This window comes from Myotis davidii, unplaced genomic scaffold (genome assembly GCF_000327345.1).
Source record: "Myotis davidii unplaced genomic scaffold, ASM32734v1 scaffold1437, whole genome shotgun sequence".
NCBI lineage: Eukaryota > Metazoa > Chordata > Mammalia > Chiroptera > Vespertilionidae > Myotis > Myotis davidii.
In genome coordinates this window covers 1440045-1466197 of record NW_006288601.1, presented here as the reverse complement: position 1 = coordinate 1466197, position 26153 = coordinate 1440045, and the positions used below count along the sequence as shown (strand labels likewise).

The 26153-nt window shown below is 44.1% G+C and overlaps 1 protein-coding gene across 1 annotated transcript; it reads left to right on the top strand.

The window, feature by feature from the left end:
- Positions 1–1276: 1276 nt before the first annotated feature.
- Positions 1277–22938, top strand: LOC102771627 (cadherin-1). Its single transcript, XM_006760365.2, has 13 exons — positions 1277–1439; positions 1562–1717; positions 2129–2273; positions 3661–3836; positions 4101–4229; positions 5561–5740; positions 6757–7001; positions 12607–12752; positions 16424–16648; positions 16961–17191; positions 19369–19499; positions 20383–20526; positions 21302–22938. The coding sequence occupies exons 1-13, from the start codon at positions 1317–1319 to the stop codon at positions 21509–21511; spliced, it is 2241 nt and encodes a 746-aa protein (XP_006760428.2). The 5' UTR covers positions 1277–1316; the 3' UTR covers positions 21512–22938.
- The last annotated feature ends 3215 nt before the right edge of the window (positions 22939–26153 follow it).

Genomic DNA, 26153 nt, shown 5'->3' with positions numbered 1-26153 from the left:
AAAGCCAGGCAGCTGGCTCCAGAGCCTGCCCTTTACCCAGGCAGGACTGCTTCTCTAGGATGTTAATGTGAGATGTTAATGTGAGTGTGAGATGGTGTGTGTGTGTGTGTGTGTGTGTGTGTGTGTGTGTGTGTGTGTGTGTGAAGTATGCAGAATTGGGAAGGATTTTGAGGTGATATTTGGTCACATCTCATGTTTGTCTTGTGCATTTTGAGTCAAATTTGAAAAAAACCAGAAACTAGGGCTTGAATCACACTGGGCAAACAGTGACCAATGACTTTATAGATGGTGGGGAATGGAATTGTCCTCTGTAACTTTGACCGTGTTACCACTGATCACTTTAAAACACTTAAGACACTTTGGAAGATTTTTTTTCCCTTCCATCATCCACTATCTTATTTCCCTGTGTTTGCATAACATTATCATTATCACACATGAAAACTGTTCAAAACAAGTCTCAAAGGATGGATTTGGTTTCCATCCCTACAGCTTCTGTTAGAACAAATGGACACCTTATGGATATAATGACACCACAAGAGTAAGAGATTTGTATTGATCACAAAGTACTTCTTAGTATCAGGTCCCAAAACATACTGATTTTGGCTGACATCTCTATTTGGGGACCTATAACCCTAGGAAAAATATTGGAAAAGAAATTAAAACCCCAGGATATCCAGTTGCTGAAAAAGCTCTAATACAAAATCATTGGAGTATACTGTTCTATTAAAAATGACAGGTGTGATTTGTAAAGTATATGATTATATAATTACTATGCTGTACACCTGAAATTAATATATATATTAATTAGACTGGACGACCTTCCTGATGAAGCCGGGGCTGTGAGGGAAGTTCAGGTCCCAGATGCCAGCGGGAAGCCGGTGCCGGCAGCTGGGGGAAGGAAGGCCTACTCTTGCACGAATTTCGTGCATGGGGCCTCTAGTACAAAGTAATATTGACTGTAAGCTGGAATGGAAAAATAAAATTTTAAAAATGTGACAAGTGTGACATTGTAGGCTTAAAATACTTAGAAAATAACATGAAACCCACACACTTGTCATCGTGCATGTATAATGATTACTTGAACTCTGGATACTAAGGAAGACCAAAAGAGAACACTTTCTTTATTATGGCAAAGGGTTCATTGTATTTTGTTTTGGCTGTTAATTTTGTTATTAACTTAAAATCACTTGTTGCCCCCACAAGGATGGAGATGCTCAGTGGATAGATTGGACTGTTTGGTCGGCATTATTTCTCAAGAATTATCTCATTATGTTCTTCATCTCTTTTCCTTTTAGGACTCTCTCCCTAAAGCCCAGATGGAAGTGCTCACATTTCCTGACTCCCACCATGGTCTCAGAAGACAGAAGAGAGACTGGGTTATCCCTCCCATCAGCTGCACAGAAAATGACAAAGGGCCATTTCCTAAGAATCTGGTCCAGGTAGAAAAGGATGTTCTCTATTTTCTTGGGAGGAATTTGGCAGAAAAGGAACAAGGAGAGGAAGGAGAAAGACCGAATGTAAGGACCCTCCCTTGCTAATTCTGTGTCTGTTTTGTCTCCAGATCAAGTCTAATAAAGACAAAGAGACACAGGTTTTCTACAGCATCACTGGCCAAGGAGCTGACGCACCCCCCGTCGGTGTGTTTATTATTGAAAGGGAGACAGGATGGCTCAAGGTGACGCAGCCTCTGGATAGAGAAGCAATTGCCAAGTACACAGTGAGTATCTCTTAGAAGCTTATTAATGATGGGGTCCCATCTTTCCCAAAGTGTTTGGTCAACCGATTAGGATCCCTAGATTCGAGACTCTGGATGTATGAGGGGCTTAACTTGTCACTTTGAGACCTATTGATAAAGAGAAATGACGGAAGAACCTGGATATGGGGGTCGCTAAATTATTTTTGTTGTTAGGAATAAAGCAGGGAAAGTCCTTATGTATCACGCACAACTTTAGACCCCAGATATCAGCCTACTCTTGGAGCTAAAAGTAGAGGCCAGTGATGATGTTGGCACGCGGGGCTCAGAGAGGGGGAAGGAGGGGACACCATGTGGAGCCCACTCTGTGGTCGGGCCACTTCTCCCACTTCTTTTCTCCTTGGGGCCCAAGTAACCCTCCCTTGGCTCTTGCAGCTCTTGTCTCACGCTGTGTCTTCCAACGGGAATGCAATTGAGGATCCGATGGAGATTGTGATCACAGTGACAGATCAGAATGACAACAGGCCTGAGTTCACCCAGGCGGTCTTTGAGGGGTCTGTCAAGGAAGGTGCTCTCCCAGGTAAGGAGGAGCCAGATATCCAGAAAGATGCTTAGGTTCTCTGGACCCCAGTGTGTTGGGGCTGGCGCTTGGGGTCAGGCCCTTCTTGTGGACAGAACTTCTTTGAAAGCCACTGTGTGTGTGTGTGTGTGTGTGTGTGTGTGTGTGTGTGTGTCTGTGTGTATGCATGTAGCACTCTACCTTTAAAAATGTGTTTTAAATCAGAGGGATTTAAACACAACCTTCCTTCACTAAACAGTAGTATGAACCTTTCATATAATTTTCCTGATCACATTTTTTTCTCCTTCCCTAGAGGTAGACACTGTCCTGTTCTTTGTGGTAATTATTCCCTTGTTTACTTGTTTTTAATTTGTCTTCTACCATATGTGTACTTGCCTCTAGATAAAATCTTGTTAGTTTTGCCTATTTTTCTACATGGTGATAAACTGTTTTCCGAGGTGGTCAAACCAATTTGCACTTCCATCAGCAGTGTATATCCTGGAATTATTAGACTTTTTAGCTTTAGTCAATGTGTAATGATTTCTCAGTACAGTTTAAAATTGCATTTCTCTTATTATTAACAGGCTAAGCATCTTATGTTTGTTGGCCTTTTGAGTTTCTTTTTTTAAATCTTTTTATTGAATTTTTTTTAGAGAGAGAAAAAGGGAGAGGGATTGAGAGATAGAAACATTGATGAGAGAGAAACATCATCGATTAGCTACCTCCTGCACACCTCACACTGGGGACCAAGCCCCAACCCTAGGCATGTGCCGGGACCAGGACTTGAACCGGCAACTTCTTGGTTCTTGGGTCTATGCTCAACCACTGAGCCATACCAGACAGGCTTGAGTTTCTCCTTGACGACTTTTCTGTTCAAATCATTTACCCTTTTATTCCCTTGGGCTATATACCTTTTTCCTATAAACTTTTAGAGCTATTTAAATGTCCTACAAGTAATCCTATTAGTAACATGTGTTATAAATATTTTCTCCCACCTTGAAGGCAATAATCTCAAAGGATCCATTCTCTCAGTTGAAGCTGTGGCCTAGAAGCCAGTTGCTGAAGTCTTGGGATTTTTCCTATTTTTCAGGCTATTCACTCAGTATAAGAGATGTGGCAAAATGTTTTAGTTTAGCCCTCACCCTATTTCCCATCTCCTCCTCACATCCACCTCCACCCAAAATATTTGCTGGGAAAATTGAGTTTTTGGAACACGGCTTATTTGGGGGAAGGCTTTCTTCCTGTGGTAGCACCTTGGTAAGAAATTTGGAAATTAGCGATCAGAAGCCCTGTGTCACAGTGTTTCCCGGGGCCCCGCCTTCATCGCTCTGTACAGAGTTGAGTTGAGCAGTACTGCCCAGAGCCTGGAGTGCAGCTTGACTGTCTCCCTCTCCTTCGATGCTTCCAGGAACCCCCGTGATGCAGGTCTCAGCCACGGACGCAGATGATGAAGTGAACACCTACAACGCTGCCATCGCTTACAAGATCATCAGCCAAGAGCCTAATCAGCCTCATGAGCAAATGTTCACCATCAACAAGGAAACAGGAGTCATCAGCGTGCTCACGACCGGGCTGGACCGTGAGGTTAGGGGGGAAAAGATCCAGAGGGTGTTGTGGGCAAATGCACAATAGCTAAATCCATGGACAACGCAAAACCCTGCTGAGGCCAGTTGTCACTTACATGGTCATGGTCTGAGCTTTGCATCCAAACATGTGTGCAGAGGTTTTGTGCCTAGGGGACAGGCTGCTAGGCCGGCATTTAAGCAGATGATAAAATATCTGTGTCTATGCCATGGGCTGGGCTGATGTGGCTGTGGTTCCTAACTTGGGTGTGTTCGATCTCTGCAGAAGTTTCCCAACTACTCTCTGGTGATTGAAGCTGCTGACCTTCAAGGTGACGGCTTAAGCACAACTGCGAAAGCTGTGATCACGGTCCTTGACATCAATGACAACGCTCCGGAATTTGACCCAACCACGGTAATTCTGCAACTCCTTGATGGTTTCCAAAGGAAGGTCCTTAGTCGCTTTACAACTGTTCCTGAGTGAAGCCATTGAAAACTTTCCCCAGACTAGTGAACTTTAAACTAAGAAGCAAACCGATTGGGGTGGCTGAGGTCTTTACCTGGTGCCTTTTGGCAGAATTTTGTGCAGTGACAAAAAGCATCTATTGAAGCCCTGTCCTTGTGTTGTGCATCTTGGTAGCAAATCTTACCAGGTTCTAGTTATTCATTGAACAAACATTTTCTGAATTTATACCAGGCACTATGTTAGACCCTGGAGATATTATCACCAACAGGGCAGACCAAGATGCCATTCTCATGAAGTTGATAGTCTATCCAGGGAGATGTTAGACAACTTAAACGGATGATTGTGTGCAATTATATTAAATGTGGTGCAGGAGAAGGGACTAAGCCCCACAAAAGAACCTTAAATCTTATTGTATTAATTAGAAGTCAGCTCAATGGTTAGTAACAGAGACTAGACTCTTGGGGTTTAAACAAATCGGGTTGACTTTTTCTTTTGTGTCACAAAAAATCCAGAGGTAGATAGTCCATTCTGGCAATAGAGACTAAGCCTGCTTTGTCTTGGGGCATGACTTCCATCCTCAGTGTCACCTTGTGGCCCAGGAGGGAGGCAAGGGCAAGGCGTGCAAAAGGCATTGCTGCTAAGTTAAGTCCTCTTATTTCTGGGACGATCCATCCCACAAAGTTTGTTTACATCTCATTAACAACTGCTGTCTGCAAAGGAAGACTCAAAATAGAGTATTTTATTTGGGAACATTGCTGCCTCCAACATTACCATCAGTGACGAAGGGGAGACTGGATATTCAGTAGGCAATTAGCAGTGTCTGCCACCCTCACCTAGACATTGTGCCAGGGAGTAACATTTATACTAAGACCCAAAAGGAGGTTGGCAAGTGTGGGACAAGGGGAGGATGGACGTGTTGCAGGCAGAAGGATCAGCATAGGCAAAAGGCCCTGAATCAAGAGGGAGCTTGATGCATGGCAAGAACTGCAAAACAGTGCAGCGAGCCACATGAGGTGGGTCCTGCAGGACCTTGTAGACTAAGTTTAGTGTTTTAGAATTCTTAATAACTGAGCCAGAGTCTGCTGAGGGGCCCTGATAGCCAGGGCCTTGGAAAGCTGCTTTAGGTACTCCCAAGTGCTAGCCGATCCACCGACAGGAAAGAAGGGTCCTTCTGGTTGAGTGGCCTCTTCCTCTGAGCATCCCCTCAGCCCCCTGAGACCTGATTTCACTGTCGTGTCTCAGGATGTCATGTGTGACCCATCTTCTCCCTTGTTCTGCAGTACCAGGGGCAGGTTCCTGAGAACGAGGCTGATGCCGTCATCGCTACGCTCAAAGTGACGGATGCCGACCTCCCCAGAACCCCTGCGTGGGAGGCCGTGTACACTGTAATAAACGACGACGGCCAATTTGTTGTCACCACAGACCCAGTAACCAACGATGGCATTTTGAAAACGGCTAAGGTTTGTATGGTGCTTGGCAAGATGCAGAAACTGACAGCCCAGCTAGCTGCCTACTCCCTTGTCCCTGGTGCCTTCTCAGTAAATTAACATGGTATTCTCGGGGTAGAGGTGGCTGGCTTTCCCAGTTTCTGTGGACCATTTGGGGTTTGCAGTGACTCTTCAGGCTCCTGTGAGAAGTCAGGAAGCTCCTACCCAGCATCCTAAAATTGAAGAGGAAATACCATGTGTTTTAATAGGCTCTTTCCTTGAAGCATTTGCCTACCATCCATTTTGCAAATGAGAGCAAAAGGGTTTATTGGCCTCTACTATTTTCCTGAATTATTTCAGAAGTGGGTCAGATATGACTGTGATTGAAAGATGTCTTGGAAACTTGAAAATAAGAAGTCAAGTGATTTTTTTTAAAAAAATTGATTTTAGAAAGAGAGGAAGGGAAAGGAGAGAGAGAGAGAGAAAGAGAGAAAGATTGATGAGAGAAAAATTGACTGGCTGCCTCCTATATGTCCCTCTCTGGGATCCAGCTCCCAACCTGGGCATGTGCCCTGACCGGGAATTGAACAGGCAGTCTCTTGGTGCATGGGTTGATGCTTAACCACTGAGCCATGCTGGCCAGGCATGAGTGATTTTTAAAATTATTAAAAAATAATTATTATTCTTAAGTAATAATTATTATTAAATGTGAGGTAAGCCAGTTTTCCTGCTTTCTTAGGAATGGAAACATACCTAAGGCCTAGAGGTTCAGTTTCCCAGTCACACAGGATCTTCTGTCCACCTGCTATTACATGGACAGCATGTCAGACAGGATATGAGCATTCTCCCTGCTCTTGAATTATGTGCTGGTGTTTGTTAACTGAAGCTTGCCGTTGGAGATTTCATGAGTTCATCTTTCTTCTTCTTCTGGGGGGATCTCAATTCAAATGCAGCCAGAGTTGAGGATTACTGGTACATTGCTAACCAAAAGCAATAATTAAGTGTTGTTGTTGTTTTTTCTACTAACAATTTTAAAACTTTTTTTTTAGGGCTTAGATTTTGAGGCCAAGCAGCAGTATATTCTCTACGTGACAGTGAAGAATAAGGTCGACTTTGACGTCGCTCTGTCTACTTCTACAGCCACGGTCACTGTGGATGTGATGGATGTGAACGAAGCCCCCATCTTCATGCCTCCCCAAAAGAGAGTGGAGGTGCCCGAAGACTTTCCGGTGGGACAGGAAATCACATCGTACACTGCCCAGGATCCAGACACGTTCATGGACCAGAAGATAACGTAAGTGTGGATTTTGCAACTGACTTGGAGCAACTGGGTGCATGTATATAAAATACTTAATTTTAACAGTTTATCATCATTGGTCTGTGCAAGACCCTTCTCTTAATTGTTATTTTTTAAAATTTCCTTTTTATTTCCATTCCCCACACCTTTTCCCCTTCCCTCTATAGCTAGCCATTCTAGGATTACCATGCTTCCTCTCTTTGAGTTCATGTAGTATAGTAGGAATGTGGTTTTAATTTACATATATGGTATCTGTACTAATAAAAAGGTAATAAGCTAATTAGACCGGATAGACCAGACGTCTTCCGGATGTCCTTCGGGACAAAGCCACAGTGGCGGGGCCAAGGCAGAGGCGGTTAGAGGCGATCAGGCAGGCAGGCAGGCAGGCAGGCAGAAGTGGTTAGGGGCGATCAAGCAGGCAGGCAGGTGAGCAGTTAGGAGCCAGCGGTCCTGGATTGTGAGAGGGATGTCAGACATCCCCCAAGGGGTCCCGGATTGGAGAGGGTGCAGGCGGGGCTGAGGCCCTCGTGCACAAATTTTGTGCACCAGGCCTCTAGTTGTCTATAAGTAGTTTATTGTTCTCTTTAAACTTGAAGGCACCTCTATGGTGTAAATTACAGCCACCGATACTGAAAATACGCACAAACCAACAGCAACAGTGTTCTAAACTTTTGAGAGCTGGGTTTGACTAGGAAAAACTATTAAAGCACAAACCCAAATATGACACACATGTGTCTTGTTAGTAAGTGTGGTTTCCAGGGGTAATGGAGGCCTTTCCTCTGTTGTACTCACTTCCTCTTCTCAGAGAGCTAGATTTCTACTTGTTAATACCTACTTTAGAGGAATCTGTCAGAACCTCTGTACTATTTATAAAAATGTTATACAAGCCCAGCCAGTGTGGCTCAGTGGTTGAGTGTCAACCTATGAACTAGGAGGTCACAGTTCAATTCCCGGTCAGGGCACATGCCTACATTGCAGGCTAAATCCCTAATGTGGGACATGCAGGAGGCAGCTAATCAATGATTCTCTCTCATCATTGATGTTTCTACCTCTCTCTTCCTCTCTGAAAACAATAAAAATATATTTGAAAAATAAAAAAATACATTAAAAATCCAGAGGAGAGTCAGGTTTGTTTGGTAATTGAGTGTGTTATTGTTGTGGACGGTATTTGTGTTTTAGCCTCCAGGCATGTGACTTATGAAACTTAAAAGAAGCAGATGGAAAGAGTTTTAAGTGTGACTTCAACTTCTGAGGTTTTTCCGGAAGTGTTACTTGTATCCTGAATGAGAGGCTTGTAAATACTTTTAAATACCCACTGCTCGGGATGAGCTGTGTGGAGGGTGCGGCCAGTGATCTTAGAGGCTGCGAGCATCATTAGCTAAAGGACGATGGGGAATTTTAAAATGAAGGAACCAGGCCTATAGCATGCACATCTTTGATTAATTTTAACATTTACTCAAAAAGCAATGACAACGCGCCTTGATGTGCCACTTGGATACGACAGCATGTGCCCAGCGCCACTTAAGAAATCGTTTTTGGAGAAGACAAAAGTTGAAACAGAATCTAATCAAGTCTTAGAGTCTGATATTGAAGAATTACAGGGAATGAAGAAACAAGTTAAATCCTAAGAGGAAGCAGTCGGCCAAATACAGAATGTGGGAATTGTATGACAAATGACATAATTCTTCAACAAATAAATGGCAAAAGGGTGAGGGTGACTGCTGTAGATGAAAGTGTTAAGAGACTAACCAACCAGCTGTAATGTGTAGGCTGTGCTTGACTATGGGTTCAACAATCCAACTATCAGAAACACCCTTGAGGCAATTAGAGAAATGTGAACAAAGACTCGGCATTAGATGACATTAAGTAATTATTATTGTTTTTGTTGTGTGTGCTAGTGGCATTGTGATTATGTATTTTAAAAAACCTTATTGCCCTAGCCAGTTTGGTTCAGTGGCTAGAGCGTCGGCCTGCAGACCAACAGGTCCCGGGTTCATTTCTGGTCAAGGGCACATACCTCGGCTGCAGGCTCCCCCCCAGTCCATGCCCTGGTCAGGGCCCCTGCAGGAGGCAACCAATCGGTGTGTTTCTCTCACATCAGTATTTCTCACTGTCTTACCCTTTTTCTTCCAGTCTCCCTAAAAATCAATGGGAAAAAAAAAAATCCCCCAATGAGGATTAACAAAATAAATAAATAAATAAATAACCTTTTCTGTACAGGATACATGCTGAAGTGTTTGCAAAAGAAATCTTCTGGTGTTTGAGATTTGCTTTAAAAATACCATAATTTTGTACATGCAGTCGATGTCCTGCTCACAATCCAAGGATTCTTCTTCATGGTACAAAATGTGAGGGCGGGATAAGATGTGTTTTTGGCAGCGCAGCGGTTGCTGCCTGCCTGCCCGCTTCTCCCTCCATGGCTAACGGAGCACTCCTTCATCGCCATCCAGCCGTCGGCAGCGCGGCCTGGTGGGCAACATCAAGTGCTTCGAGCAGAAGAGATTCCGCTCGTGGCCATGAAGTTCCTTCGGGCCCCCGAGGAAGGAACTTCTGAAGCAGCACAGCATTGAGCTGAAAGACCGCCCATTCTGCCCCGGGCTGGTTCTCTGGCTGGTTTGCTACAGGAACCCGGGGCCTGTGGCAGCCATGGTCTGGCCGGGGCTGAATGTGGTGAACACAGGGACAGTGATGCTTGAGGAGACCCACCCAGCAGATTCTAAGCCAGGCATCGTTCTCGGAGACGTCTGCGTCCAAGTTGGCCGGAATATCATTCTCGGCAGCGATTCAGTAAGAAGCGCCGAGAGAGAGGTCAGCCTGTGGTGTGAGCCTGAAGGATTGGTCGACTACAAGTCTTGTGCTTTTGACTGGATCTATGAATAAGAGGAGGACAAAGCATCAGTCCTCTTTGGCTCCACTTGGGTGTGTCCCTGGACATAGTTCTTCATTCCATTGACTGGGAAGCAATAGGGTCGATCTTTCTTTTCTGAAGCACATTTACCAGTAAAGCCTTTGGAAAGCGGGGGGGGAAGTAGAGGGAGATGTGAGAATCATTGATTGGCTACTTCCTGCACACCCCCAACTGGGGGATGGAGCCTGCAACCCAGGCATGTGTCAGTAAGCCAGTCAATGAAGGAAAAATACCACATGATCTCACTTATTCATGGATAATTGAGACCATTATAAACTTTTGAACAATAATAGATACAGAGGCAGAGCTGCCTCAAACTGAGTGTCAAACTGCATCGGGAAGGCTGGGGAGGGTTCGGGGGCGGGAGGTAGGGGGGTAAGAGATCAGCCAAAGGACTTGTATGCATGCATATGAGCATGACCAATGGACACAGACGGGGGGGAGTGAGGGCATGTGCTGGGGGGTAGGGGTGGCAGGGGAGAGGTCAAGGGGGGGAAAAGGAGACTTATGTAATACTTGAAACAACAAAGAATTTAAATTTTTTAAAAAAGCAAGAGAATCATTGATTGGCTACTTCCTGCACACCCCCAACTGGGGGATGGAGCCTGCAACCCAGGCATGTGTCAGTTCTTGACTGGGAATTGAACCATGACCTCCTGGTTCATACTTGGATGCTCAACCACTGAGCCATGCCAAAAAAGATGTGTTTTTAATCAAACTTCAAAAGGATAGTAAAGAACTAAGATAACGTAGTCTTTTTGTTCCAGGGGTTTCCAGGCTGGGTTGATATCGTAGCTTGCAGTAGTGAAATAGGTAGTTCAAAGCCTCCCTTGGGTCAGGGACCAAGTCTGAATAGTCTGTGTAGCCGCCCTTTGGATAAAGGCCACTCACTCTGTGTGGTTCATTGCTTTGCACTTCTAAGGAGGTGGGGCTAAGCCCATAGGTATCCAAGGCTCTTACCTCCTTAGGTTTCTTTGCTTGCCTTTCTGAGTCTTTCCTGACCCCAGTGAGTAACTGAGCAGTATTGCCCTGTTTGTCATGCCTTTGTGTCTTCTGTTGGATTGGTTTTTGTACTCCTAATAAGGAGTTGCTTAACAGTGTTCTCTTGGCTTTTGGCCTTTGTTGTTGTTGTTGTTGTTATTGTTGTAACACATTTTATTTGCATGTATGTATTACATCCCTAGAAAAAGAATCCCAGATTTTTCCCTCTTCATGGTGCAGTGCCTGCTAGAGTTGTCAGTACAATGAAACAGAACTGATGGGATGGGAGCAGGTTCTTTGTGTTGCTTATCAAATCTGGGGCTGATCACTCCACACTTGTTTGACCTGCCCGTGAGGTTCACAGCAATTTCCCCAGCTCTGTGATCATCAATAATTTCAAATTTGCCAATGTAACTATGCTTCATCATCGCAGTTAGAAACCGGATGGTGACTTTGGAGCGCAGCCTAATAAGAACCTCTCCTTTTGGCATTATTGATCCTCTTGAGAACATCAGCCAGAACATTCATGTGCACCATTATGGAGGCATGGAAAGATGATGGAAAGAACTCACTTGGCATTTTGAATAAAGCATTTTTTTTGCTCTGCATCACCATAAGGAGTTTTAGCCTGTTTCACACCTACCATTAAATATCACTATAGCCCGACCAGCTTGGCTCAGTGGTTGAGCATCAACCTATGAACCAGGAGATCACGGTTTGATTCCCGATCAGGGCACATGCCTGGGTTGTGGGCTCAGTCCCCAGTAGAGGGCATGCAGGAGACAACCAATCAATGATCCTCTCTCATCATTGATGGTTCTATCTCTCTCTCCCTCTCCTTTCCTTTCTGAAATCAATAAAAATATATATATTTTTTAAAATGCCACTATAGCGGCCCACCCCCAAGTCACCAAATCTCCAAATGCTAATGGTGGGGATGCTGAGTGGTGCCAAACTCTGTAAGGGTTTGCTTTGAAAAATACATAAGAATCATAGTACTCATTATTCAGGCAGGAATTATCCACAGTTGCTAAATCTATGGGAGGAAAGTTAGTTGAACAGGATATTCTCAGATTATCTCCCCTCAGAGTATAGGTTAATTGCGAAGAGGAAACATTTACCTGTACTGGGAAGAAGCCTGTTGACTCTCCTTTATCCAAGTGATCAAAGGGAACATCAATAAAAGGACATACAGACACCATGTACCTCCTAATGAGAGGCACCAAGGACACACCATCCACCTGTGTAGTGTGAGGACAGTTTGGGGGAAATTGACAATTTGAATGTGTACCATATGTTTGTTAATAGTATTTTATCAAAGGTTATATTTTCTGAAATTGAAAATCACATTGTTGGTTATATAAGAGAATGCCTTTGTTCTTTGGAGATGATTACTCATAAATATTTCAGTGTGTTAAGGAACATCATGTCTGCAACATATTCTTGTGAATTCAGCAAAACAAGACATTATGTAAATGTGTGTCAGCTTTTGTATATAGCAAAATATTAACAACGGGTGAATCTAGGTGAAGGGTACATGGATGCTTTTCACGCTTTTCTGGCAACTTTTGTATAGGTATGATATTTTAAAAGAAAATATGGAAGTCAAAATTGTAGAGAAGTTGGAACTGATCAACAAAGAGGAACTTTAGAATTCATCAGCTACATGCGATTCACTGTTCCAATTCTAAGCCAGAGCTTGTGCCTTCTCAGGTATCGGATTTGGCGGGATACTGCCAACTGGCTGGAGATTAACCCGGACACCGGTGCCATTTCCACCCGGGCTGAGATGGACAGAGAGGACGTTGATCACGTGAAGAACAGCACGTACACGGCCCTCATTATAGCTACTGACAATGGTAAGGCCACCCTTCCTCTCTGCCTTTGCTGCCTCGCCTTGCTCACTTCCTTGCCCCCCACCCTTCTTTTGGAAGCATGAGTTCATTCTTTTTCTTTAACAAAACCATTCTCATTGTCAAAAATGCAAATAATTTCAGTCAAGCAGAAGTTCCTTTTCACCACTTCTCTATACCCGAACCCCACTCCTTCCCCACCGCAGCCAGGCTGTCTGGGTTTAAATCCTAGGATTAAAGCTCAGTGCCTGTGTGACCTTGAACTTATTACCTAACCTTTATGTCCCTCAGTTCCTTTATCTGACAAAATGATAATCTCCCATCAGAACTTAATGAGTTACTATATGTAAAAAGTGCCCAGAAGCCGAAACCGGTTTGGCTCAGTGGATAGAGCGTCGGCCTGCGGACTGAAAGGTCCCAGGTTCGATTCCGGTCAAGGGCATGTACCTGGGTTGCGGGCACATCCCCAGTAGGAGATGTGCAGGAGGCGGCTGATCGATGTTTCTCTCCCATCGATGTTTCTAACTCTCTATCTCTCTCCCTTCCTCTCTGTAAAAAATCAATAAAATATTAAAAAAAAAAAAAAAGTGCCCAGAAGAGTGCCTGCCACAGAGTACATGCTCCATGAGAACTGTCATTATTTTTATCATCATCCTCATTATTAGTTAAGTGTGGTTCCTTCCAGACTATTTCTGTGTGTGGTTTTTAAAAATATTTTTATTGGCCAGCCAGTGTAGCTCAGTGGTTGGACGTCAACCTATGAACCAGGAGGTTACAGTTCGATTCCCAGTCAGGGCACATGGCCAGGTTGCTGGCTTGATCCCCGGTGTTAGGTGTGAAGGAGGCGGCCACTCAATGATTCCCTCTCATCATTGATGTTTCTATTTCTCTCTCCCTCTCCCTTCCTCTCTAAAATCAATAAAAATATTTTTTAAAAGCGAAGCACAAAAACAACAAGATGTGCCTGTAACTCTTTTCAATAAAATGATGTTATCTGGATACAGCATAATTTAATCATTTTCTCATTAAAAGACCATGGAAGTTGTTTTCAGTTCTTCACTGTTCACATGAGTGATAAGGAAACATCCTTGTGCACGCCTCTATGTGCAACTACTTCCCTGAAGTAGATACTCAGAAGTAGAATAACTTTTTTAAAAATATATTTTTTTTATTGATTTTAGAGAGGAAGGGAGAGGGAGAGAGAGATAGAAATATTAATGATGAGAGAGAATTATTGATCGGCCACCTCCCACACACCCCTACTGGGGATCGAGCCCACAACCTGGTCATGTCCCCTTGACCAGAATTGAACCTGGGACCCTTTAGTCTGCAGGCCGATGCTCTATCCACTGAGCCAAACTGGCTAGGGCGCAGAATTACTTTTAAAGAGACCTGCTAGCTTCCTGTGATTAAATTCTCTTCCCCTTTCTCATTTCTTAACCTCCTGAGGTAGTAATTCCAGACTTGATAATCTGGAAAGCAGAGGGCAAGGCAAATACAGCCATGAAGGGTCTCTATTCGCAGAATGCTTTTTTGTTGTTATTAATGCTTGCCCGAGGATATTTTCCTATTGATTTTTAGGGAGAGTGGAAGAGAGAGGGAAAGACAGAAACATCGATGTGAGAGAAACACATCAATTGGTTGCCTCCTGCACGAGCCCCAACCAGGGCCCGGGCTGGAGAGGAGCCTGCAACCAAGGTACGTGCCCTCAACTGGAATCGAACCCAGAACCCTTTGGTCCGCAGTCTGACACTGTAGCCATTGAGCAAAACTGGCTAGGGCACAGAAGGCTTTTGCATAAAGGGAAAGCTAACCCATGGCTTCAGCTGCAGTCCCACACTGGCCAGTTGTCTCTGGCTGCATGGGAATTCCCTATCCCGGCCTGAGATGAGTGGAGGGAATGGTATCTAAACCAAGGGCCAACAAACTTTCTGTAAAGGCCAGGAAGTAAATATCTGAGGTTTTGTAGGCCATACAGTCTCTGCTGCCATTGTAGTCTAGGAGCACTCATAGACAGTCTATGAAGGGAGGAGCATCGCTGTTTTCCTAATTTGGCCGGAATGTGTTCATTCTAAATGATTCCTTAAAATGTTACTTTGTGCTTGCCTCAGTAGTTCTCAGTGTAGGTCTACGAGAAGAATGAAGTTTCATCAGAAAATCTTTCAGCTCATTAAAAAAAAGTTTTCTTTAAAAAGATGTGATACATGCTCATTGTTAAAACAAGAAAATTCACATGATAAAGTAGAAAAAAAAATCTACCCACCAATGAAAGAATAACACACATAATGGAATATACACATAATGGAATATTATTCAACCTTAAAAAGGAAGGAAATCCATCACATATTGCAACATGGATGGACAGTGAGGACGTTATGCTAATTGAAATAAGCCAGTCACACAAAGACAAATACTGTATAATTCCACTAACATGAGGATTAAAGTCAAGTTCATAGAAACAGAAAGTACAGTGGTGGTTACTAGAACTGGAGGAGGAACGGGGAATTGTTTAATGGATACAGAGCTTCAGTTTTGCAAGGTGAAAAAGCTCTGTTTCACAACAAGGTGACTGTTGGACTGTACACTTAAAAAGATGGCAAATTTTATGCTATGTGATTATTGTTTTTTTAACCACTAAAAAAAAAATGGTCAAAGGAAAATAATCACTACAGCCTTGCCACCCAGGTATCACTATTTACAGGTTTGAGATATAGTCCCCGGGGTTTTATTCCCCACCCCCTATAATATACTAATACTGATGATGATGATGATTCGTTGAGTAACTACTTTTCTTTTTTTTACTACCATATGCTAGCCACTGTATCAGGATATAAAAGAAATGCAAACAGAAGTTGTAAGGCCTGGCTGGTGTAGCTCAGGCATTGTCCCATGCACCAAAAGGTTGCCAGTTCAATTTTGGTGGGGGCACATGCCCAGATTGTGAGCTCGATCCCTGGTAGGGGGCGTGCAGGAGGTAGCTGATCGATGTTGCTCTCTCACATCCATGCTTCTCTCTTTCTCTACCTTTCCATTCCTCTCTCTCTAAAACTCAATAAAAAATATTTTTTAAAAAAGAAGTGTGTATGAGCTTCCAAATCTATTTTGAAAATCTACTTGGAGCTATTTTACAAGGCTCAAACCCTTTGCTAATAACCTTAAAGCCATAGAAGTTTAGAAAAGGGAGAACTGGTGGGGGCAATGCAGACTTCTTAGAGTGGTGGAAATTTAATGAATGAATAAAGATAGGTGAAGAGGAGGAAGGAGCGTGCTCTTGGTATGAGGAATCCTATATAATAAATCCTATATAATAAAAGGCTAATATGCAAATTGACCCCGTCTACCAGGAGTTTGACTAGGAGTTTGACCAGAGGGCGGGGCCAGCCAGCCTACCACCTGTGGCCCCTTCCCCAGCCGGCCCAGCCGATCGGCCCCCACCAGTACATGAATTCGTGCACCGGGCCTCTAGTAACTTGAACAATTGTTATCAAAATGGGGAATTAGCATGTCGGAGACCTGCCCAACCAGGAGTGAGGATGCCCTGGGATTGGCAGGATAGGAGGCTCTGTGGGCTGGTGACCCCTGAAGAGCCAGGACAAGCTTTGGGTTCAGTCTATGGGAGGCAGTAGGGATTCATCAATGTTCCCGAGCTGTGGTATAGCGTATGTATTTCTTCTTAGGTTCTCCACTTGCTACTGGAACGGGAACCCTTCTCCTGATCCTCTCCGATGTGAATGACAATGCCCCTGTACCAGAACCTCGAATTTTGGAATTCTGCCAGAGGGATCCACAGCCTCATATCATCAACATCGTTGACCCAGATCTTCCCCCCAACACATCGCCTTTCACAGCAGAACTAACTCACGGGGCAAGTGTCAACTGGACCATTGAGTACAATGACCCAGGTGGGAACTCGCCTCTCCTTTTGGAAACTTTGCTCTGACTTTCGTGCTTTCCCCACCCCCACCCCCTCCCTTCCGAATTCCCTTCTCAACTTGCAGATGTCACCCCTTTCATTCAATGCTTGTTTCCTTGTCCTCTCTACATTTGAGGCTGCCACCAAACGCCCCCCTTCCCTGCTGGTTGACTCTGGAACATACTGCTCAGTAATCTCCAATCCAAGCAGCTTTGGAACATCTTGAGTTCCTTAATAATCTTACTCGACAGTAACCTTTTTTTCTCCTGATCCCATCATTTATTTTTGTTGCTTCCTCTAGAACGTGAATCTATCATTATGAAGCCAAAGAAAACCTTAGATTTGGGTGACTACAAAATAAACCTCAGGCTGGAAGATAACCAGAACAAAGACCAGGTGACCACCTTAGAAGTGTATGTGTGTGACTGCGAAGGGGCCGTCAGCAGCTGTAAGAGGAACGCAGCCATTGTCGAAGGTGGATTGCAGCTTCCTGCCATCCTGGGGATTCTTGGAGGCATCCTTGCTTTGCTAAGTAAGTACAGCTGACAAGTGTACTTTGCCTTCTAAAATGGGGGAACTTTATCACTTGCTGAACATTTCAGAGGTCAGAGGTCCAGGACTGGAAGGCCACCTGTTGTATTAACACATTGCAGACGGATCACGAGAATTCTTGTGTTTTCTGTTCTAAGGCTTGTGGCCAATCACGAGAATTCTTTAAAAAGATATTAGCTTGTAAGCACAGGTAATAAATAACTTCAAAATGCAAGGGGTATTTAATTTTAAAGCGTGCCCTAAACATTTATGTAAAACGTTTTTTGTACTCGTTCAATGGAAACTTATCTGGCCACTGGGTAAAGCTAACAATAAAACTGCTGGTCCGCAATGTGTTAAGTCAACAGGGGCCCAGTCCTTCTGTTTTACTGTTCTTTCAATCCAGCAGGGTAGTACTTCTCAAGCTCATGGGCAGACAAATGACCTGTACCTCTTTGTTTGTTGTTGTTGTTTTTACCTGTGTCTCTCCATAAGATGACAGTTTTGATCCAGTAGGTTTGGGGCGGGGCTCAGATTCAGCATTTCTAACCAGCTCCCACGTGATGCTGGACATTAGAGTCCCGAGACCAACTCAGGGCAGCAAGGCCTTGGGATGCTGTCCTCATCAGCATGGTCGGAGCCAGCCAGCTCACCTCCGCACATTCCATCCCAGAGGAGGGGTGATCGAGGAAGGGGAAGGGACACATCTGGGAACTGCACACATCACCTTCACTCACACCCCCTTGGCCCAAACACAGCCACACCTGGAAGTCCCCACTCTAACTGGGTGACCATGTGCTCTATTAAGACTTAGCAGAGGGCAAGGGTGGAGTGTGGAGTGAATAGTGAGTATCAATGACTGAAAGAATGAAGGAGAAAAAGGATACTGGGAAAAATTTGGCGGTTTCTGCTGTAGGGTTTTAAACTGATACTATCTAACCCTAGCCCACCTAGGGTTGACACAGATGTTTTTACAGTTTCAAAAAAAGTCGATTTGTTGTCCCACTTATTTCTGCATCCTTGTATGTGCTCAGTCCCCCTGGGTAGCACTTCTCAGGGTAGTACCAGTCCCTCAGGTAGCAGCATTCTTGTATTGTTGCTTCTTGTATGTGCTCTGACCAAGGATCAAAGCTGCAACCTTGGCATACGGGGACGATGTGCTACCCAGCTGAGCTACCTGGCCAGGGCAGAATCTGGTATTTCTTCCGGGGGATCTTCTTGTTCTAACAAGAACAAAGATAGCAGCCATCTTTCATTCTATGAAACACTATAATCAATTTTATGCCCATAATCAGCTAGTTTTCCAGCCATATATTCTCCATCTGAATTATTATGAGAACAACCCCATGTTTGTATTCAAATTTTCTGTATGCCTGGAACAATGGGTGGACTGCCTTCCTCTTGCAAATAGTTTTGGGTATTTTGCCTTTGCACCTTTGGAGCAATGTGCTTTCTTGCAAAATGCCTATCTTGTGGCTTTGAATCCTGCTGTGACACAGTATCTTCTATGTCTGAGCTATTTACAATAAACAGTTTGAAATTTTTAAAACATTAAATGTTAATTGTATATCTTAGAATTATCCCAAGATCAGATGAAAACCCTGGAAATTAAACAGCTTTTAAAGCTTGCTTGCATGATTTTATCTTAAGAGAAGATAAGGTATATACCAGGTGATTTTTAATAGTCTGTGCCCCACCCCTATAATTGATTAACAATAATATGCATGTGTCACATCACATTTAGGCTGGCCCCACCCTGCTCGAAAAATTCCAGTGGCATCAGTTCGCTCAGAACCAGAGTCCTTCCAATGGTCCACATGTCCTGGCTACCCCTCTGACCTCCTCAACACTTCTTTCCCCCTCACGCATCCTGCTACAGCCATGCTGACCTCCCCTTCCTGAATCACACCACGCAAGGCCTTTACTGGAACCGTGTCCACTGCTTGGAACACTTTCCCTCAGATTTTGGAAAATAACCGATTGGTTTCAGATCCAGTTGTGAAATCAAGACCGCACGTGAATGCACATACTGTCCGGTCTGCTGTAATGCGTATGTTACCTGCAGGGATGTGAGCATCGCCACGTCGGTTGTCTAACAGCCATCCGTCTGGTGTGCGAGGCAGTGTGAGCTGACAGTCGCCGCGTATGGCCTTCTTGACCTCTGTCTTCCCCTTACAGTCCTGATTCTGCTGCTGCTGCTGTTTGTCCGGAGGAGGCGGGTGGTCAAAGAGCCCTTACTGCCCCCGGAGGATGACACCCGGGACAACGTGTATTACTATGATGAAGAAGGAGGTGGGGAAGAGGACCAGGTGGGTTTTAAAAACTGTGGTTAAAAATCTTAGTGGCAGTTTATTTGGAAGAAGCAATGGTTAGACGGCAGACATTGGAAATAGCTCTGTGTCATTTTGTATATTATGTTTTTTTAAAGCCTTGCCCAAGAACATAGACGTTGTCACTAGCCATCGTCATCCACACAACATTGCTTACATTTATTGAATGCGTACCGTTCTGCCCTCAAGTTACTGAACAGAGGCACAGAGCAGTTAAGCAACTTGCCCAAAGTCACACAGCTAGGAAGCACTAGAACCAGGCAGTCTGACTCCAGAGCCTACTCTGCTCGTTGCTAAGTCTCAGAAAATGAACTCCATTCAAGTTATCTTTGACATGGAGCAGCTGATCTGGCTTCGTATTTTTTCCCCTTGAGTTATTTTAGCTAGGCTAAACTGTTTTTTTTACTTTTTGTAGATATTAAATCTTTAGGTTTTCTTTATTTGTCCTGATTTGGGGGTGGTTTTAACTTGCCTTACCCTGGAGTTTTACCAGAGAAGTTTTAAAAGTCTGCTGTTTTTTAGAAAGGGAAGCATCAGACCCATTACAGAGTCCTGAGAGGGTGGGAAGGGCGTGAATATTTGCTGAATAACAACCTAATAATCATACCCTGTGAGAAGTTAATAAGGTACAGCCATCTCCATCTCTACCTGCAAGCGTTTCTCATAATCCTTTTGTGCTGTATTTCCTTCCAATGCTGTCTTGGAGACTTTTTGGTTGAAAACTACCATTTCAGCTGACACTGGCACATGCCTGTCAATCTGTAGTTGGCAGTGAAGGCATTATCCAGTCCCATAACCTGCAAACCAAACGGAACCCGTTCCTGATTTACTCTTTGCTATGCGTTTACCTTTTTCTCCAAAGGACTTTGACCTGAGCCAGTTGCACAGGGGCCTGGATGCTCGGCCGGAAGTGACTCGCAATGATGTGGCGCCAACCCTCCTGACTATGCCCCAGTATCGGCCCCGCCCTGCCAATCCCGATGAAATTGGAAACTTCATTGATGAAGTAAGTCAGCAAAGTCAAAAGCCAAGGCACAACTCACCTCCAAACTTAGAAAGGAGCCTTTGTGTCCAAAGTTGGAGAGAGTCTAGATTCTTCCCTTCGCCATCTTTCATGATCCCCGAACCCTATTTTTGTGTGCCTCACCTGAATTTCAGAAATATCATTTCCAATGGATCTTCGTGAACTGGGAAGTCCCTATGGCAACACCAAGAATTACTTGAAAAGACTGAATAGAATTAGAAATGAAATGAAAGAGATACAAAGTAGATCCTGTTTGGTTTCTGGGTGACATCTGTCCATCCAGGTCGATTGGTGCCTCTATCTTCCCTCCTTACAAACAACTTACCGTTTTCATGTTTAGGGGGAAAAATATTCTTCATATTTTCCTTTAACTTTGTTTTCATTAACAACATGTCACGTCTGTCTTCGGGGCAGTTTGTATAAATTTACCTTGCTGGTGTTGATTGCTACTGGGGTTCTACAGGGTGATGGTCGCACTGTCATGCGGTCCACTTTGCTTGAGGCATCAAGAGAAGGCATCTTTTTTTTTTTTTAAATGTGCCTCAGGCATGAAACAGCTCTGGCCACCAAGACAGGCATCAAGCTAGCATGAACTAAGGACTGCATGTCTGCTCTGCCCCTGATTGATACAAGAGCAACACCACCAATCAGGTGTCTCCTTGCCCATTGCCAGGGGGTAAGAGAAGGCATCTTGCCTAAGATGTCAGGTGTGTGGCTCCCTTCATTGAAAGATCCTGTTTTCTTCCTTCTTTTTTAGAATTTGAAGGCGGCCGACAGCGACCCCACGGCTCCCCCTTACGACTCTCTGCTCGTGTTTGATTACGAAGGAAGTGGTTCCGAAGCTGCTAGTCTGAGCTCCCTGAACTCCTCGGAGTCAGACCGAGACCAGGACTATGACTACCTGAATGAATGGGGCAATCGCTTCAAGAAGCTGGCAGATATGTATGGCGGTGGCGTGGATGATTAGGGGACTCAAGGCAGATGAGGAGAGAGATGGGTCTCTATACTCGTGTGCTGGGAAATGTAGGAATAATTTTTCTGGAGGTCTTTCAGCTCCCCTTATGTGAGATGAATATCTGGGGAAGAGAGACTGATCAGTGATGCCGCTAGGGTAGTTATAATTTTCACTTTGTAGATCTAATCTGTGTGTTAGAACGATTTTGACTATTCCTTGAGTCCTTTCTTTCTCTCATCACTCTTTACAAGCTTGCAACTTGCAGATTTTTTTTAAGGGCGTGTCTCATTTTTAAAAGGAAGGCGTGGGGTTGAATGCCCTATTGTTTTTATATACATAAAATTTAATTTTTAATTTTTTTTTATCCTATCACTGCACGGGTGTCCCATGTTCCAGTATCCACTCTCACTCCTCAATTTACGTTACCCCAGACAGGACTTCTGTGAGGCAGAAACTATTAGGCCCTTTTAGGGTAAGAGGCTATGTCTTAGTCTGGCCATATTGTGACTGGGTATTGTATACTCTTAAGGTCTTAAACAGTTCTCTTTTTTCATCTCCTAAGTGTGTAACTTGAAATGGACATCTACCCATTTACTTGTTCTGAGTCAGAATGTTTGTTATGTGAATGTCCTTATGGGGTACTTTGGTTCTAAACAAGGAGCCTTGATCAGAAACAGCGGGAGTTTTCAGGTGCCACTTAACTTTTTAATGTTTATCGAAAAAACTTAAAAGAGACTGAAGTATTTCGAGACTCGGAACAGTGCCGAAAGTGTGGCAGCCAAAGAGAGAAGATGGCTTTTCACCGCTGATGGAAAACATGAGAAGTGGGCTTGGAGATGGCAGGAGAAATTGTCGTGGAGCCTGGCAATTTAGCAAACTGAGGCCGAGAATGGTTGACATGGCTTTACCTCTAGCCCTGAAAATTCTGGAAAAAAATGGGAAGAATCTCAACATGTGTTTCCTACCCAGATCTCAAGACCATGGTCCATAGACTCCCCAAGTGCTTGCTTCTGTTGATGTCCACAGGAAGTCGTGGCTGATCTGGACACGTATGTCCCCAAATCTGAGAAGACAGAATATTAGGAACTCCAATTTTTTTTTCCTGGGGGTAAGGAGAACCTCGATTGAGATATTCTCTTAGATGAGATGCGACTATCAAAAACATTTGACAACCACAGAAAATTGCTTACTGTCTATCAACTGTTTTTCGAAGGAAAAAATCATCCCTGCAACCACTTCTTGGAATTGTCTTGATTTTTTAAGCAATTTAAACTCTAATGTAGTTCTGTATAGACAGTCACTATAGTTTTGAGTGTATATGTGTGCGGGTGCTGATAATTTCTATTTTCTTTGGGGATGGAAAAACAATTCAGGCTGATAAAACATATTCCTAAATATTCATTTTTATAAATTTTATTAAAGAATTTTGTTAAATCATTGTCAAACTTGTTTTATCTGATTGCACCACAATCCCAGGCAACACAAATGATAGAGGACCTCAGTCTAAACATGGAGATAGGAGCTTTATATTCAAATGACTTCTCCAGAGCTTTGTTTTTCTGTTGTGCACAAAGTGGAAGAGAAACTGCATTTTCAGGGTCACTTTATTTGAAAAACATCTCCTGCTGCCCTAGCTGATTTGGCTCAGTGGATAGAGCTATGGCCTGTAGACGGAAGGGTCCCGGGTTCTATTCCGGTCAAGGGCTGAGGGACTGATCGCCAGTAGGGGGAATGCAGGAGGCAGCTGATCAATGATTCTCTCTCATCATTGATGTTTCTATCTCTCCCTCCCACTTCCTCTCTGAAATCAATAAAAATATTTTTTTAAAGGTCCACAATTATAAAAAGAAAAACATCTATTCGTGTGCATGTTGTAAAACCAATACAATTCCTTTGGCAATGGGAGAGGACTGGGCTGAGCTGCGGGTAAGAAGTAGAGCTTCAGACAACATTCAGTCAGTCAGCAAAGTTAACATAGACCAGAGGTTCTCTAACAGGGTCGATGGTGGGCCCCTCCCCCAGGAGATATTTGGCAATTTCTGGATATGTTTTGGTTGTCATGACTGGGGAGGTGCTGCTAATGTCAAGTCAAGGTCAGGGAAGCTGCTAAACATCCTGCAATGCACAGGACAGCCCCGCAAACAAAGAATTATCAGGCCCCAAATGGCAATGGTGCCTCTGAGAAATCCTGGGACAGGTCTTTGACTTTTCCCTGCTGGAGGGGTATAACTTTTTAAACTACTCTTAAAATGTTTAAATTGTAAACTATATATAACATTTTATTATTTTTAGGTGTACAGTTAAGTTATACTCTATACATGCACAGGGGTTTAATAATGGTGACATTGTTCACTAGGACAATCCTTATTCTTAGGAGACAAATGATGAATCTAGGGGTAAAGTGTTAATGCTGTCTGGAAAGTAACAATTTGAGAAAAAAAGCATATCAACAGAGCGCAAAAGCAAACGCGAAAAATGTTCACAACGACTGCGCCTGTGTTCACTGCGTTATTCACCACAGTCAAAAGGTGGAAACAACCCAAATGCCCATCAGTGAATGAGTATATTAAACAAAAGGTGGCATACACATAACATGGATTATTATTCGGCCTTAAAGAGGAGAAAAATCCTGTCCTGGCTGGTGTGGTTCAGTGGGCTGGGCACCATCCTTTGCACCAGGCGGTTGCTGGTTTGCTTCCTGGTCAAGGGCACGTACCCCAGTTGTGAGCTTGATCCCTGGTAGGGGGCGTGCAGGAGGCAGTGGATCCATGTTGTGCTCTCACATCCAAGTTTCTTGCTTCCTCTTCTTCCTCTCCTGAAAAATCAATAAACTATTCTTTTTAAAAAAAAAATCCTGACACATGCTACAATGTGAATTCTTATACCACTGAATAGTTTACTTTAGAAAGGTTGATTTTATGTTATGCATATCTTACCTTAATAAAAAGAAGTTTGACATGGGAGTTTAAAATGGTTGCATAACATTGTGAATGTACTTATTGCCACTGAATCATACACTTAAAAATGGTAAATTTCATGTGTTACAGTGATAAAATAGAGGAAAATATGATAAAGACAAATAAAATGGTTCTCCCCTGAATAAAACAGAACTGTTTACAGAGTACCTACCATAAGCAAGAGGCTGTACCAGCAAGGAAATGTAACTTCTGAAAAAGACTACTGTGGAAAGCAGCTACAGTGTTTGGACAGGTTCAAGCCTTGGACTAATGAGAGGGCACAGTCCTCTCATTGCCACGTGCCAGTCCCAGCTTGGAGGGCAGAGCCCTCCCAGCACAATTATAGCCAACAGCTCTAGTTGTAAGCTTGAACCTATGGTCCGAGCACGTGCCTGAGTGATGTGGGCTTGATAAGAGTTCAGGTGCATGTAACCGAGTAGTTTTGAAACCCACGAGAATGTTGTAAACATCTTGATCACGCCCTTACTTTGTCCCGTGGAATCAGGCTATAAAATATACGGTTTGTAGTCCATGGCGCTGTCGCCAGCTCTCCCATCAGAGAGGACAGCGTTCCACCCAGACCCAGCTTTCATTCTCTTGTCTGTCTTTTCTCAATCCTTCACCGCCCCCTCTCAGGGTCACCGAACGAGGAACCTGGCTGAGCTGGCGCCGCACATAAGGCGCCCCATGTGGGGCTGAGTATGTCATGGCTCACCACAGACTACTGAGAAGGTAGCAGCCCAGCCAGGAGCCTGGATGATGGGAGGCCTGGAGAACCGTGCCTCCGTTTCCCTCCTGCTGGCTCTGTAGTTCCTGCCAAGGTGCTATGTGGAGAAGACGGGAGCCGTCCTGCCCCAAGTTCAAATTCTGGTTCCGTGCTTTAGTATTCAACCTTCCCCTCTCCTGATCTCCAATAGGAAGATAACTGTTTCTACTTCATAGGCTGTGAAGCTCGGTGAGCTGAAATGTCTAGAGCTTTAAGAAGAGTGCCTGGCTCACGGTAGTGCCTTTCTTCCTATTGTCGAATAAGGGGCACAGCAAGGGAGCTTTGAGTAGAGGAAATCATTTAAGCAAAAGCAGGATGATAGAAAAGACCAAGCCGGACTGGATTTAGTGGGTCAGATAAACTACTAAAGCGTGTTGAGCAGAACTATGTGACCCAGAGTGGTGTTCTGTGACGGTGCATCTGTTTGCAGGGTTGATGAACTGGCCTGGGGAGGGGAAGAGACAGCAGAGAGCCTCTGAATTTTGAGTTGAAATAGAGATAAAGGGATCCAGAATATACCCCTAATGAAGTGTTCGTTTTCCCCCCTAAACTCCCCTTATCTGCCTAAAAGCAGAGGCTCCCAAAAGAATTCAACAGCCCTAAATCTCCCCGGGAGTTTCACAGCCAGGGAGGGTAGAAATTGGCACCACTGGGATAGGAAATCACCAACAGATATTGTCACAAAAAACTATCACATCTTCCATTTATTCATTTGTTTTTCCTCAAAGTCACTTGTTTTCCCTTCACTGCCCTTTCTCTCCCTCCCCTCCCCTATTAAGATAGCATACCAGGCAGCTCCCGGGGCGCGCCGTGTCTGCGGTTCTGGACCGCGCGGGCCGGGTTCCTGGTAACCTGGCATTGGATTACATGTATTGAATTCAAAGAGATCTCTAGTCCTAGCTATATTATATAGGGCCAGATGTTAACTGTG

Bases quoted from the DNA above. Each gene is read 5' to 3' on its own strand.
- LOC102771627 (XM_006760365.2), top strand. From the start codon at position 1,317: ATGGAAGTGCTCACATTTCCTGACTCCCACCATGGTCTCAGAAGACAG. The intron at 4,230-5,560 runs GTAATTCTGCAA...CTTGTTCTGCAG, and splicing joins CGGAATTTGACCCAACCACG to TACCAGGGGCAGGTTCCTGA. The intron at 16,649-16,960 runs GTGGGAACTCGC...TGCTTCCTCTAG, and splicing joins CATTGAGTACAATGACCCAG to AACGTGAATCTATCATTATG.